The following is a 13,400-nucleotide window of genomic DNA, read 5'->3' on the forward strand; positions in this document are numbered from 1 at the left end:
TTTAACGCATACATGCATGGATTTTAGGGTGGTGATAATGCACTACAATTGGATTCTTTAAACCCGTACAACCCTGAGACCTTCTTTTGATGGTGCCTTTATTTACTACCTGTGCAACAGGTGAGAACCACAATGAAGCCATTGTAGTAAGTCTCACTGCCATCAACAAAGGTGAAGAAGGCTCCCATGCCACTTTTTATAGAAGTAAGCTGACAACTTGCCTTCTACTTGCTAAAACAATTAACCAGAACTTGATGCTTTAGAGCAAAGGAATACATAAGAAGAAGAAATCCCAAATGAACACTAGATGTAATTTGATTTCACCTGGAAGGAGCTTCTTTTTATTAAAGCTAAAAATAGCAGTGGAATAAGGAAGAAACAATAGAATGGCATGATCAGAAAAACCAAGTAAATAACTTCTAAGCGTTAAGCTCTGGGCATCACTTAAAATTTCCTTCATCCCCAATGAAAATACAACTTCTGATTCAACTCAGTAAGAGATCTGAATATGGTCAATAACATGGAGTTGAATTTCACCCAGTGTAAATTAGACATGTAATCAGATAAAACAATTCACTTCTATAGAAAGTTTATGCACGCAGACAGGCTGGCTCCTTGCCTACAAGCTACTGAATGCACACAGACTTTGAGGCTTGTCTGGTTAATTGGCAGTCAGCTGCTGGACATTCCATTAATTGTGTCCTGCCTCCCTGTCTGATTAATGAGCACTCTGACCTTGGTAATTTGGTAGGCTTGTTTTCCTAGGATGAACATCTATTGGGTTAGCTGCCAGATTGCTGCAAGGCTGGGATATTTGGAAAGCTTGCCTAGATGTGTCTGGCAGCTGAAGCCACAGGGCCAGGTGACCAGGCTTTAGGACCCAACAGTAATATTTTGAGGGACAGAGAAGGTCCTTTGCACTTGGATAGGCTTTGTTTTTGTCTTAGTATAAAGGAAATGTTAATGCCAGTCCCATGGGATCAATGAGACTGCACACATTTGCATATGTAAAGGTGCTTGACATATATTAAGCCTTGCACTTACAATTACAATGGCTGCTTTATTTCCCAGACTTAGAAGCCTAGTCCTTCAAAAGCTTCTCAGAGGGTGAAAGTCATCACCACAGCTTTAAAATCCCACCAGATGGAGATATGGAATCCACTGTGATGCTGATGCTGCTGTTTCTCAGGTTCCGACAGCTGACCTATCTGGGGCCAAGTCATTCTGGAATAAATTCATTAACTATGAACCCTGAAATTTGGAATCCCCTGCAAACTGATGCCAAGGTTTTGCAGTTATTCTGCAGTGCAAACTGCGTTTTACAGCAGCACCCCCAAACTGAGTAACTGATAAACAGCTCAGTGGGTAGAGCATGAGCTCCTTAATCTCAGGGTTGTTGGGCAAAATATTCTTGCGTTGCAGGAAGTTGGGCTAGATGACCCTCATGGTCCCTTCCAACTCTACAATTCTATGAAACCAGGGGGAATAGCTATCACCCCATCATTGTCTGAGTCTCTCTAAACCTCTGCCAAAATTTTTCAATAATTTTAGACCTCCTTTTACTTTGGTGGTTCTCTGGTACTATATGTCCATCTTGCAAAAAGGAGGGTCATTATACTTCACTATGCAAGCTCTTTCCATTTGTAAACAAATGTCCATCTACAGCAGATACTTCAACTGAGTGTATAAATCTTACATACAGGAGGGCATAACTTAATATTGACCAATGCCCCACTCACATGGCCATGTCTGTGTAGGCACTGCTGCTTATGTGGTCAGGGGAGATTTTATGAGTCCTGTGCTCATATCTACACATCTATACGTAGAATATACACATGGGGATTAAATAGACCACAATCTATAGTTAACCTAACTTTGAGTGGCAGTGACTGACAGATATTGTGGATCTTTGCAAAGAACAGATTGAGCTGTTAGTTGTAGGAACAGTCTAGAATAGATAATAAGTGAAGTCTATCCAGCTTTGCTCTCCACTTGTTTCAAACCCATTAGAAAGAGCTGTCCATGTTCTTGGCCTGTTCACATGAATAAACTGTGCAACTGTGCACAGTTTCGTCAACTCCTCCTCTGTCAAAGTGAACAGGACAGAGTTGAAGAGTGTTTAGGACTTTTGTGGCTCATCCTGCAAAAAAAGGGGGTCATACACCTCACCATGAAAGCCCTTCCTGTTTGTAACCAAATGCACACACCCCATATGCACACTGTGGTACCATAAGATCTGCCAGCATTGCATTGCATTCTCTTCTCTGCAAAGATTTATAAAGTTGCTTTCCAACTGAGTGTGGGACAGTGATATTCCAGGAACTTAATACTCTTTCTCTCTCTCTCTCTCAGCCTCATGATGGGTTTGTAGCAGGCAAATTCCTTGCTAAGCCTGAGGTGAGCTGAAGGGGAGTCCTTTCTTTGACCTACGTCATGGACAAATTTGTAGAGTCTTGAGCTGTCATCACTGCCATATAAACTTTATTCCAAATATAAACTGCAAGCTTCTCAAATAATTGCTTCAAGAACTTAATGTGATTTCACTGACTCAAAGCATCTTCTGAGTCATTTGTAGCCTGCTGGAGCTCTGTGAAAGTGCCAAGTTGCTTTAAAGCAGAGATTACATAAATTCACAGAGGATAAGTATTTCCGGGGGGGGGGGGTATTAGCCATAATGGCTATATGAAACCTCTATATTCATAGGCAGTACTGTATACAGCAGCAACCTCGGGGGTGGGGGTGGCTACTGCCTTGTGGACTTCCTAGAGGCATCTGGTAGGTCACTGTGGGAAACAGTGGATGGTATCCAATGATGCACCAATTGGGTCCTGCTGGTACAATGAGACTTCCCCCCAAATCGGCTCTGGCGGGTTCCCCAGTTTTGAGGGTGCATGGAGGAGACAGGAGAGAAACATGAAGTTCTGTTGCAATCATTGAAGTCCCTTGCTGCAGTGTGGGATAGAGCCCAGCAGGCTTTGATCAAATTCAGCAGGGTTCATATTCTTATGGTGAGAATATATCTTATGGTGAGCATATATCTTCACCTCAATTTTTATCCTAGCGTGCCTCAATTTAATGTCCTCCAGATGCTCTCATTTCTAGGTAGACATAAACCCAGGCTCATCTCTATCAAGCGGTCCAGGAGAAACCCATAATGGGTAGAGCCCAGAGCACATCAGCAGAACTCTCTTCTCACTGACACATTTCAGCCTCCACAAGTCTTTCCTCCAAGACAGTCCCAAGATTATATCACTAACTGCTCATGTTTGCATCAAAATAAATAACACACCTCTAAATGGGCTGACGTTGAGATAAAAATAAGAAAAAGGAGCCTGAAACCTATAGACACCTTTCAGTGGGCCTCTGAAGCATGCTTAAATATAGGCATGAGGAGTTCAGATAAACATGACCTCAAATTATGTTATATATTTTGTGTTAAAGAAAGAAAACATAAAAGGGATCCTTACCATGGACTTCCAGATCAAAAGAGCAACTATCAACCTTATCCTTATACGTTACTTCACACCTATAATTTCCTGCATAGTTTTCCTTAGCTTTAATGATTTGCATCTCAAATGTGTACATCTGAAATCCAAACATACAGTGCAATTGTTAAATTAAATTCAGGGAAATTCTCAGCAGCTGAAAACACATTCATACACATATATCTACAAATATTATATCCTACATTAATTTACTAGGATTAAAGATGAGTGGATGTTACTACTGCCTTTACTTTTGCACAACTTTTAGCCATAATTCTATTCTGCTCCCACATTCTGCTCTGTGGTTTTTAAAGCTGTTGAGTCATCTGTTGTAATTTTTGTCACAGCAATAAGCCCACAACAAAAATTCTAATTAAAAAAAATCCTATTGGAATACAAATTTCAAAAACCTATTTAAATGTGTATTTTCTTTCAATATATATATTTAAATGCAAATATTGATATGCTTAAGCTGTTGAGAACTGTGCTTCAGTATTTGCAGAAATGGAAAACAGTGGTAACCTCAGTTTGAATCTACACATTTGTTGCTGCAAACCACAGGAGGGCAGAATGCTTCTGTGCTGGGGTCTTGCTTTTGGGTTTCCCACAGGCATCTGCTTGACCACTCAAAGAACAGGATGCTGGACTAGGCAGGCCGTTGGTCAGATTCAGCAAGCTTGTCTTATATTCTTATGGTTTCAATAATTTCATACAAGAATCCACAGAGGTCAAATTCCTCAAGTATTTCTATTTAGGGAAGGACACTTAACCACGCTGAAAGGGAATCAGGGGCTTGAATTGGGGTGTTCCTGCATCTTTGTACATTTACAAGGCAATTCTGCACATGACTATTCAGAATTAAGCCTTTTTTCAATAGGATTTGAGATTGCACTGTTAATGATGTCAGAGGCCAAACTCTTTTTACCTTTAATTTTTATTCAATATCAAACAATCCCTGCATGACATTGGCGGGGAGGAAGAAGTGGAGCAGGACCACAGGATTTGGGGGGAGCCAAGCCCGCTCCTTGAAAAATGGAAGTCTGAAGTCCCTCAGCCCCCACCACGTGAAGTGCCTGCTTCACCAAACTGTTCAACCACCAAATTTCATAGTAGGAGAAAATACAAGCCCTAGGTGGAATCCAATTGTGAGCTAACACAATTGTTCCATCATCACAAACATTTCTGCTTGCCAGGTGGAATGATCTCTCCTCTACTGCTGTTCTAGGGGGTTCTCCTGACTCCCTACAGCAGGGAAAGGCATGGGGAGCACACAAGGGAAGAAGAGGGCACAAGTCCCATTGTACCAGTGAGATTCCTTGAACTGGCATGTCTGGGTCAAACCCTGATAAATGGGTACATGAGATTCTGCTCAAATGCCAGATTTACTTCTGGTGCAAATGCACTGGTAGGAGCACCAGATTGGTTCTGCTGGTGTGTTTGCACTGTGCCAACCTCTCCACGACCTTGTCCATCTTGATAAGCACACACTGAGCTACTTCTGGAGATAACCTGTTTTAATGTTACCTCTCTCATGAAATGTCCAGTTCAGTCAGGGCTTCACCCCCTGAGCTTATGTCCTTACTACCAAGTCTGGATTTTAGAAACAGGTAAAATTGAGTCCTGCCATCCCTCCATACCTTGGTTTGGCGCTCAAATGTCTCCTTTAGCTGAAGGTGCTTCCCTACTTTGCTTGCCAGGTCCATCCATTTCCCTTTGAACCACTTAACAGTTGGCTTTCGGAGAAGATCCTGGGCTTCAACTTTTGCTATAAATGTAATATTTTGTCCTTGGGAAAACAAAAGAAAACATTAGTCACATTAGAAACATTACTACTCATATGATAGACACCTGGCAATATGTTTGTGGAACTTTTTTAATCCTCATGAAGATTTATTAGAATTTTAGTGTAAATTTCTCCTAGTATAGACATTTTGCCTAGTACACACATTTTTTTGTAAAAATACGTGTGGTTTTGTACATGTCACATGGGTGAAAAACTGCATTATAAAATTTGGAGAAAGATTAATTTTGGAGGATGGTAATTTGTGTACTGTTTAGGAAGTGTGATTGGGTAGGTTTGCCTTTAAATGCAAACAAAATTTAACTTCTCCCCCATATGCAAACTATATACAGTTTCAAAAAATATACATACATCAGGTGCCATCAAAGAACCCCTTAGTTTAAAGAGCATCTGTTATATTTGAGCTATCAGTGACCAAAATCCCATACATTCCAAAACTACATAAACCCATAATTAGTTGAGCAAGCATTTTTTCTCTTGGTCTCAGCAGGGTCTCTAGAAACAGGCATGTAACCCATATGTTGCAACTAGATAATCATAATAATAATGTTATTTATACCCCGCCCATCTGGCTGGGTTTCCCCAGCCACTCTGGGCGGCTTCCAACCGAATATTTAAAACAATACAGCGTCAGACATTAAAAGTTTCCCTAAACAGGGCTGCCTTCAGTTGTCTTTTAAAAGATGCTGTGTGTATGGTTTTCCTGCTGAACCCATAGAAGGCTGTGCACATATGTGAGGCTGTGCACATAGATTCCCCTATTTAAAAACTAACATTCCAGCAATTGGCTGTCCAGAAATAGGAGGAGGACCTGAATCCAGTCCGTCCGTCCCCCGGATTGTTCCTGTTTTCCTCTAAATAGCTAGATCAGGGGTAGGCAACCTAAAGGCCAGGGGCTGGAGGCGGCCCAATCGCCTTCTCAATCTGGCCCGCAGATGGTCCGGGTATCAGCGTGTTTTTACATGAATAGAATGTGTCCTTTTATTTAAAATGCATCTCTGGGTTATTTTGGGGGCATAGGAATTCATTCATTTCCCAACCCAAAATAGAGTCCAGCCCACTGTCTGAGGGACGGTGGACCAGCCCACAGCTGAAAACGGTTGCTGACCTCTGAGCTAGATGATTGAATTTTAACTTCTAGAAAGGTCTCTGCTGCTTCAAATGTGCTCCTGGATTAATCAGCCATTAAAATTTATATCCATATGAAATTTGAAAGTGTAATCTCAGTATGTTAAAGTCTTTTGAGCTTCATAAGGTATAAGCGTATAGCTGAATCCGGTGCATGTTTACTCAGAAGTAAGCACCACTTTGTTTAGTGAGGCTTATTCCAGGCAAATATGCATAAGATTTCAGTTTTAAACATTTTTGGGAAGAGGGGCAATGGAGGGCTAATTGATCATTTGAGAATACCAGAAACTACAGCATTTGCTGAAGCTAAGTAGGTATAGCCCTATTCAGATTCCCATGTATGTGTAATAGACATATTAATATATATTTTTTATTTTAAAAAATTGTTACAGCACTTACCGACACTAATTGTTCCACCCTTTGGTTTTTCAACAAATAAAAGGGATTTCTGTGAATTGTCTTGCTTATCTCCTTCTTCCTGAGGGCCATCTCCCATAGACCATACTAATATGGAGAAAGAGGGGGGAAATTAACTTATTGCAATTAACTTATTGCAATAAACTTTGCAATCTAATTTCTTTATTTTAGCTCTAACATGCCCTTTCTTTAAACTACAACTACTTCAAAGGGTACTTACGTTCTCCGTCACACTTTTTCAGCCTGACATGTTATTGGAAGCAAAAGGATAGAAAATTCTTATTGAACACAACTTTCTGAATGGAATTGCCCTGTCTGTAGTGATGGAAAATTATAATATTGTGCTGGTCTGTGTCACTGCTTTCACAGCAAATAAATAAAGAAATCGTTGTATATTAATAGATATATACTGTATAGATGATATATTAAAACACACTGTAAAAGCTTAATGTCAGTGTTAATTGAGAACAGCTGAATAGTTTTTCTTGCAAGTGTTGGTAATTAAGATCTTAATCCTGCAATAACCAATAAAGATTGTGTAAGCTCATCTGTGGAGAAACAGTATCTGTACAGAGGCATGCCTTAAACATTACGGCACTGGGGTCTTCTTCAACCCTATGATTCTATAATTCCATCATTCCCAGTTTGATTCTGGTTGTGTGTGGAAATAACACAATTTCACATAAAAATAACTTCCATGCAAAGTAAATTCCATGAAAATATCAACATTGTTCTAGTTTCTAAGGAACGGCATGCTTTGTCAAACAAGGTACGTAAGACATATGTGCCCAAGGGTCAAATGTTTAACATGAGTCTTGGGTTGTTGTGTTGATTTTTTTACATCCCCACTGTAAAAATTAGTTACAATCTGTTAAAAAAAAAGAAGAAGAAGAAGAAGAGGTCTGTGCCTAGGTCTTCCAGATTTATTTTCTGGAATGATCTATGTTAGCCTCCTGTAACCTGCTGCCCTCAGTGGTTTTGTTTTGGATTACAATTCCCATCAGCACCAGACAACATGGCAAATGTCCAGGGATAATTGGAGTTGTAGTCCAAAACATCTGGTGGGCGCCAGGAAGACACCAGGCTGACTTTTGTGCTCCAGAGCTCCATGTGAGCAGGCGCATCTCTTTTCACTCCAGTGAAGTGCATGGAGAAGTCCTTGCTCACATGGAGTTCTGCTTGTGCACTGGAACCTCATGAAGCTTTGGAGCAGGAACTTTTTTCTAGATCTGAAACAAATATAAAACAAAAACCAAAGGTTAGCATGAAGGGTACAAAAGTCGGCAACCGCATCTGTCAAAAAGTAAGCTACAATAAATTGTTCATTAATAGTTATTGCATTAGGAGAAAATTGGAATGTTTGGGGGTCTTTGTTCTTCCTCCTTTCCTTTCTGTTTTAGAAAATCTCACCTGAGTCCTTTCTCTCTCCTGACCAATTAGTCCCACCTGAAAGGTAAGAGTAAACCGGATGATGTCAAATCAAAAGCTATACCTTGATTACTATACTGGCTGTGTAGGATTGGGAGCTATTGTCATATGCTACAAAGGGGGGGGGGTTGTAGAACTAATGGGGTTGTCTAATCAGTGGAAGGAGAGTGGGAAACTTCCTAGGGGCTAGTAAGAAGACATAAGATCCAGCAACATTGCTGCAGCTGAGCACATCGGGGTGAGGTTGATGCCTGGATAAGATAAATAAAAGGGCATTATCATGGCACATAGGTCTATCTGTGGCTAATAGCCATGATGTGTAGATGGAAACTTCATATTCTGAGGCCATATACTCAGCAGCATCTAGCTGGCCACTATGCAAAGTAGGATACCAGGCAAGATGGAACAATGGCCTGATCCAGCAGAGCTCTTCCTAGGGGCATTGCCCAATGTTAGTCATATGCAGAGAGTAGACCTACTGAAATTAATGGACATGCCTAACTTAGGTTTGCTCATTTCAGTTGGTCTACTCTAGCTGGATGCAGCCCTAGGGGACAATTTGGGGACTGTGAGTTCCAGCAAGATAGAAAGACCACTATCTTCTTTCAGAATGGCAAGTTGTGTTTCCCTTGAAGTTCCATTGTATGCAACAGAACTTGCATACCATTCGCCAGAAACAAAAGCACCTTGTGTTTTCAGTGTTCCTAAATGCTTAGCTTTGGAGCACATAGTGGCTAAGAAACTCCCTTTGCACGCTTATTGGGTGACTCTAGGACATTGGAGATGGGGACAATGCAGGGATTCTATTGCAGAAATAGCAACAGGCCTTCAACCCCCTGGTTAGATGGGCTCATGTCTGGCTGACAACAGAAGAACCAGTTCTCGTTAGTTCTCCTCATCATAGCAGACAAACACTGTAAAATGGAATAGACCGCCTAACCTGCAGTTGAAGTGTCATCTTCATCTGTAAAAAGAAATACATAACAAGTAAAACAAAGCAAGCAAGGAAAAGGAAGAATGAAAGTTATCCTTTTTTTTTTTTTAGTACATATGAATGATGATGAGGAACCTGCAAGAGAAGGAAGGGAAACCATGATAGCTGGAAACAATGGTAATGAAAACTGCAAACTGATGGATAAAGCTTTATGGGATCGAGCAGCTGGAATGGTCAACTTCAATGCTTCACGCAAGTACAAAAAAATGGGCTGTAATGTGTGATCTATTATTAAAACATGGGTATGAATGACAGTTTTCAGAGTGGTTGTGTATGTTAGAAATATTGAGGGGGGGAAATGGAGTACAAAAAAGCCACAATGAAAATCAAGGTCAACCATAGATCTGACCTTCTGAAGAGGATGTCATTTCACTGACGTTCCCGTCTGCAAGTAAAATGTGTACATAAAGGGTTTTTTATATAAATATATATATATATATACACAAAAAAACACTATAATTAGGAAAAAAAGATTCCATCACTTGGCAGAAGATGGCTCCAAATTAATGAGATTCAACCATTACCTTTTCTTCTTTCAAATTCCAACAAACTGCCTAGATAAAAACTATATCACTTACATGATCAATAAGGACTTGGTCCTGTCAAAATCAAGACTCTTAGGTCCCATTCCTTTCAGTGGAAGACTTAAGCACGTATCTAGCTCTTTCCCATCCTAAGTTAACAGGGCCTAAGAGTCCACCTATTTGTTATTGCAAATAATAAAGCAATAAGAATTCTGTTTAGAATTCACATATTTCCTGTAATCTAGGGAGCAGAAGAGCACATATATACTTTGATGTGATAATTAGCAGTGGTCTAGATTTAAGATGTTAATATCTTGAGCTATAACCAATAAATATGCATGTTAGGTCATCCTAATTCCATGACAAAATACACGTCCCCCAATACTCCACTATTACAATTATATAACAGCTTAAAGTTTAAGATGGGCAAATGAAAGGAAAAAGGCTAAAAGGTCACTGGCAATATTTATATTGTACACTATTTATACTGTAAATAAATATTACTGGAATAACTTATGTTTTACCTCCATGGAAGGCCACAGAACAAATACGAGTGACGAAGACATTTCCCACATGGTTGAAGTAGACTTTCAAATACATTGCGTGAAAACCACTTCCATCACATTTTAGGATGTCTGTCTGACACTCTGTCTTTTTGTTTTTAAAGTGATCTTAATATAATTATGGAAATTTGCTATCCATAAGTTACACTTAAATGATTTAAAGAAGTTCCTGATGAGAAGAATCAAGCCATTTTAAGAAAAGGCACACAGTATGAAGAACAAAATAATTCAAAATTTCAGAATATTATATCTACTTACCCATGTAATAAAAGCATTTTCAAGTGAAATCATCCAGAAAAGGTGAATTCTGGCTCCATAATAATCAGTGACTTAACTTCTGTTTATTTACTTGGAGCCAGGATGTCACATTTTCAATCACATGAGTAGTCAAGCTCTTACTTATGTGATTAGTCCCGATCCTGCAAACATGGAAGTATGCATGGTGTCCCGGAATCAGGGTATGCTTCTAATCAAAAATTTGAAGATTATGTTACTCAGATGAGTAAATGCTCTATATATGGAGCAAGTGCATTTTCAAGCAGCCCATTAACACAAGTTTTAAAAAGGCAGGAATCAGACTTGATTTTGGCTTCAAAATTATTGTGATTTTCTTAGGCTAAACTACACATTACACTGTAAATCTGTTATTAGCTTCCTGACTTTTATTTTATAATGAAATGTAGCTATACAGGCAGCTGTCAATTTGCTAGCAGCAGCAGTGGAGAAAGTTATATTAACCTTCTTTCCATGCTCTGTTCACAATCAAAACTTCCTCCTCAGCGACTTTTGTCCCACATGGGAAAACACCACCATATTTCCCACCACAATAGGGCAAACAGCAGCTGGGAAAATGGAACAGGGAAAGAGTTAAACATACACTGCCCATGAACCACTAAGATGAGCAAACTGCATTTTAAAAAAATGTTTTCAACAGTACTGAGACATTGCTTTTGAGGCCAACTATTAGCCTGTTGACCCTTACAAAGGAAGTCAAAGCACTGACTCACACTAAAGGTACACAGAAGGAATTGTTTGATCTCAGAAAAATGATGTATAATAACAATAACAATTATTTCTGTTGGGTACATTTAGGTTTGGAACACCTGCAAATTCCATGAGCTGCAAGATGGCATGAAGATGCTAATCTTCAGAGTTATGATCATGATAAATGATAGCCTTATGATAAATGAGTGAACAATATGAATATTGTGCTAACTGATCAGAATGCAACAACTGGCTCCAAGACTGGCAGTTAATCAAAGTAACATAAATTCACACTCATCTGTCTTCTTCACAATAGTGTTCTTGTTGTGGTCAGTGTAAACATGAAGGAAATATGTAATCTGCTCAGTTTAGTCAGCACAATATATGTGATGTCATGCTTGTTATCCAAGTGGAAGATGATCATCACACAAAAGAGTGGTCTAATTTGTTATTATATTGTTGAACGATGTGAGAAACTGGAAGAACAAAAAGCAGCTGGTTGGTGTGTAAGGTGACAACTGCAGATTCACCAGTCAGTGCCATTTATATTTTCTAAGCAGAAAAAAGTTAATACCAACCAGTCTGTATACCCCCAGGACATTAAAATGTGTTGTGAACCTTCTATGGATATCAAGGTAACATACGACAGCAGAACTACTTTGACAGATGGGATGAAGAAAAAACCTGTAGCAATCCATCTTTCCTAATTCTTTAGTTGCTAGAACTGGATGAAGTGGTTGTTTAATCAAAATGGAAGAATGATTCAAGAGCAATCAGTTTAAAAATGAGAAAGTGATGATCTAATCTATGTTAGCAACATCATCTGTTCAAAAGATAACAAATACCCAAAGAATATCAGACCTGATGGTAGAATTACGATCATTATTTCACTCTCCTTTTCTTCTGCAAGTAAAATTTTAATGGAATATAAATATATTTAATAATGGAACTTGTGAAAAGAGCTAAACAAGAGGAAGGCATTCTGGTGCAGATTTCTTTACCACAAAAAGACATATACCAGTTGGATAGATCAGGTGATTCACTAAAGCAACAGTTTCACTTGATTGAAGAAAGTTGACCTAACTTTAACCACCTTTTCCAATCTATTTCCACTCTGTCAGCACTGGCGGAGGAAGAGGAGTGCGGGGGAGCGCACTGCCCCTGACAGCGCAATCCCCGGGGTGCCATCATGGCTTCCACCCCCGCCTGTGCTGGGTGTCCCGCCCCCGGGATGTGTGCCAGCCCTGCCCCCTCCTGCTCTCCACGCCCCACTGCTGGAGCATGAAGGTATGCCACTGTCTGTCAGCCCACCTATAAAGGGAGCTTCTATCTAAAAGTACAAGTGTAGTTCTACACATGCAGTATTATCACAACTGAAGTTGACCTCTCATCTAGAAAAGCCCATCTTATCCCTCATCAGTCCAGATCTACCTAAGAGATCTACCTTGACTGATGTTTGCTTCATGATGGGAATTTGCTAATACTCAGCAATGCTAATGGCTCAGATTCACTATTGGCCCATTTCAACAGCACCCTTGCTTGCAAAAAATATGCTCTTATTCCGTTACTCCCTTACATGAAGGCATTCACCGTGGATGCCAATACAATCACATCTGCATTATCATAACAACATGGCAACCAAAATGATCAAGGGGTGGGAGGAAAGGCTTCACTATATAAAAAAAAATAGTATGGAAAAAAATGAGCATGGGGAAACATAATATACAAAATTATGCATGGTAGGAAGAACGTAGGTAAGGCGAAAAACCCAGGGTCATCCATTGAAGCTGAATGGTAGGAGATTTGGGAATGACAAAATGAACTACTTCTTTGCACTGTTAAAATGGCAGCACTTTGCTAGCAGAAGACGTAGTGATGGCCACCAAACTGGATGACTTGAAAGGGGGTATTAGACAATAATAGATAAAAATGCTACTAGTGGATACTAATATATTAGTATCTCCAGTGTCAGAGGCAGCATGATGGGAGGTGAGCAGCAGGAAAGGGCTAATGAGCAATTTAACAAACAAACAAATAAATTCAGCAGAATCAATGAGATAACAACACTTCCCCAGA

General features: G+C 39.7%; 1 protein-coding gene across 9 annotated transcripts in view; it reads right to left on the reverse strand.

Moving 5' to 3' along the window:
- The window catches only part of MYBPC1 (myosin binding protein C1), a 92,282-nt gene that overhangs the window by 52,508 nt on the left and 26,374 nt on the right, over nt 1–13,400 (reverse strand). For 5 of the 9 annotated variants that reach the window (XM_053405061.1, XM_053405054.1, XM_053405062.1 and 2 more), the window contains exons 4-9: nt 9,603–9,638; nt 9,200–9,223; nt 8,242–8,277; nt 6,814–6,918; nt 5,123–5,271; nt 3,468–3,585 (exon numbers count right to left, since the gene is read on the reverse strand). In XM_053405061.1, the coding sequence (XP_053261036.1) occupies nt 3,468–3,585; nt 5,123–5,271; nt 6,814–6,918; nt 8,242–8,277; nt 9,200–9,223; nt 9,603–9,638 (468 nt within the window). Of the gene's footprint in view, nt 1–3,467; nt 3,586–5,122; nt 5,272–6,813; nt 6,919–8,241; nt 8,278–9,199; nt 9,224–9,602; nt 9,639–12,185; nt 12,223–13,400 lie in introns of those variants that run through there. The other 4 variants (XM_053405063.1, XM_053405060.1, XM_053405058.1 and 1 more) reach the window with 3 other exon arrangements.

The sequence above is a fragment of the Podarcis raffonei genome, chromosome 10 (genome assembly GCF_027172205.1).
Source record: "Podarcis raffonei isolate rPodRaf1 chromosome 10, rPodRaf1.pri, whole genome shotgun sequence".
NCBI lineage: Eukaryota > Metazoa > Chordata > Lepidosauria > Squamata > Lacertidae > Podarcis > Podarcis raffonei.